The 2,531-nt window shown below is 62.1% G+C and overlaps 1 protein-coding gene across 1 annotated transcript in view; it reads right to left on the bottom strand.

Annotated features, from left to right (window-relative positions):
• Nucleotides 1-35: 35 nt before the first annotated feature.
• CHLRE_05g246552v5 (uncharacterized protein) overlaps nucleotides 36-2,531 on the bottom strand; it is an 8,352-nt gene continuing 5,856 nt past the window's right edge. The window contains exons 14-19 of the mRNA XM_043062521.1: nucleotides 2,082-2,212; nucleotides 1,798-1,858; nucleotides 1,302-1,424; nucleotides 543-668; nucleotides 242-357; nucleotides 36-119 (exon numbers count right to left, since the gene is read on the bottom strand). Coding sequence (XP_042924628.1) covers nucleotides 83-119; nucleotides 242-357; nucleotides 543-668; nucleotides 1,302-1,424; nucleotides 1,798-1,858; nucleotides 2,082-2,212 — 594 coding nt within the window. The 3' untranslated portion in view covers nucleotides 36-82. The remainder of the gene's footprint in view (nucleotides 120-241; nucleotides 358-542; nucleotides 669-1,301; nucleotides 1,425-1,797; nucleotides 1,859-2,081; nucleotides 2,213-2,531) is intronic.

Here is a 2,531-nt window from a genome sequence, read left to right as displayed (position 1 = left end):
CACCCACCCACCCACCCCGCCACCGCGACGCCCCCCCAAAGGCGACAATACCCACCCTACATCCCACCCTCACCTCCACCCCTCAAAACGCACTCCTCAACCCAAACACGCCCTCTCTCCTGCAGAACCACATATGCACACACACGTACACACACACGCAACCACACACGCACAGACACATACACACGCACCTCCTCCAAACACACACACACACACACAACCACGCGCGCGCCGCACCCACTTGTAGGCCTTGCGCAGGCGGTCTCGCAGCAGCAGGTCCAGACCGCCGCTCACCCAGCCCACCAGCAGCGGCCGCAGCTCGCGCGCCTCAGGCGACAGCAGGAAGGACGCGATCTCCTGCGGGGTGGGTGATGTATTTGGGGGATGTACACGCTCAACGACTCCGTCTGCAGTCTTCAGTGCGTCCTGCACCGCTTCTCCAATCATCTTTGCAACCCCCCAGAGCGCGCACACACGTACACACACATACACGCACACACACACACACACACACGCACACACGCACACACGCCCTCACGCACCTGCACGCTGGCTCCCTCGTCCGGCAGCGCGTCAAAGTCCACGAAGCCGCCGCTGCTGTCAGCCACGTAGCCCAACGCCGCGTTCAGCAGCGCCGCCAACCGCCGAGCCGCCAGCGGGCGGCCGCCCTGCGTTTTCATTAGGAGAATAAAAAACACATACCGTAAGAGAGGATTGGAAAACAACGTATAGACAGTTGTATGCGATGTGACCGCCCTGTGTGTAGGTGCGTGTGCGTGTGTGTGTGTGTGTGTGTGTGTGTGTGTGTGTGTGTGTGTGTGTGTGTGTGTGTGTGTGTGTGTGTGTGTGTGTGTGTGTGTGTGTGTGTGTGAGTGTTGGAAAATAACGCGAAGACAGTTGTGTGCGACGCGACTGCTTTGTGTGTGTGCGTGTGCGTGTGGAGGCGGAGCAGCAAGGTGTTGGTGATGAGCTGCCGGCTGCACAGCGGCCAAGCCCCATCCTCATTACTACGTGTCTGGACAACCCACTCACCCCTTCAAGGAGCTTGCCGCACAGCCCGCTTCTCTCATGCACACACGTGCGGCTCGTAAACCCCCGCCACCCCCATAAGCCACGCTCTCCTCCTCACTATTTCGCACCTGGGTTCGGTCTGTGAGGTTGGGCTGGTATCTACATCTTGCCCCGTTATCGCCCACCCGCCTACACCACCTCTTCTTCAATCAATCATGAATGCACCCCCCCCTATCTCCCAGCCGCAGCCGCACCCGCACCCGCCTCCCGCCCCACCACACCACCCCCACCTCTGCGTCCGCCGCGCCGCCGCCCGCTCCCGCCGCGTCCCTGATCAGCAGCAGGTCTCGCAGCAGCGCCGAGGCGGAGGAGGAGTCGTTGCGGAGGACCTTGCGAGCCACAAAGGGGTAGGCCTGGGCGGGAGGGCGGGTTGCAAGGATGTTTGGAAAAGCGGTAGACGGTAGACCACCGGGGCGTTTACTGGGGGTGTTACATTCATTTTTACTTAAGAAGTGAAGGCGTAGCCAGGAACAGTAGCGTGAAGAGTTAGGACGCACGCCCCCCTCCCACCACCACCACGACTGTCTTCAGCGCATGCTGTACCGCTTCTCCAACCATCATTTCACCCCCTCACCACCCCACCCCCAAACTCACGCTACCCCCCCCCCCCTCCCACCCCCACCCCCCCACTTCTTAAATAAATCATGAATGTAGTAACCCCCACCTGTGCCACCATGGCGTACTCCACTCCCCCCCCACACACACCCCACTTCCCCACACACACACCTGTGCCACCATGGCGTACTGGGGGTCGCCCGCCAACGCAATGCCCTCCAGCGTGGCCACACTGTGCAGGGTGGGTGGGTGGGTGGGTGGGTGGGTGGGTGGGTAGCAGCAGGAGGCAGCATGGGCATTGAGTTGCAGGGCAGTGAATGCAGGGCAGCAGCAGGAGCAGGGGGCAGCAGCAGTGGCAGCCGCAGTGGCACCCCCCCCACACACACCCACACCCGCACCCACAGCCCCCCCCCCCCGCCCCACACGCGCCCACACACTCCCCCACCCTCTCACACCTCCTGGCCAGCAGCGACATGTAGGGCGGCACGGAGAAGGGGATTTCCAGGGTGGCACTCAGCAGGTCCTGGCTGAGGGCCTGGAAGTTGAAGGCAGCTGCGCCGCCGCCGCGGAGGTAGGGCGACAGCACCTGGGGTTGGGAGGGAGGGAGGGAGGGAGGGAGGGGGAGAGGATTGGGAGGCGGAGCGGGTGGAGAAGGGGGGTTTCCATGCAGGATGGGTGATGAGGATAAGGTGTTGACACGTAATTGCAGCAGATCAGTCTTTTGGGGGGGGAGAGGGAGGGAGAGGTGGGGGAGGAGCGAGGAATGAAATGCGGCTTGACGGGCAGAGTGGTGTGATGCTCCCTCAGACCCCCCCCTCCTCCCCATTATCACTTTGCTACGAACGCCTCTGCCTGTGCTCTGCTAGTTTAGCTTGGTTTGGTTTAGTTTGGGCTGGTATCTACAA

This window comes from Chlamydomonas reinhardtii, chromosome 5 (genome assembly GCF_000002595.2).
Source record: "Chlamydomonas reinhardtii strain CC-503 cw92 mt+ chromosome 5, whole genome shotgun sequence".
NCBI classification, from domain to species: domain Eukaryota; kingdom Viridiplantae; phylum Chlorophyta; class Chlorophyceae; order Chlamydomonadales; family Chlamydomonadaceae; genus Chlamydomonas; species Chlamydomonas reinhardtii.
This window is presented reverse-complemented; position numbering and strand designations above follow the sequence as displayed.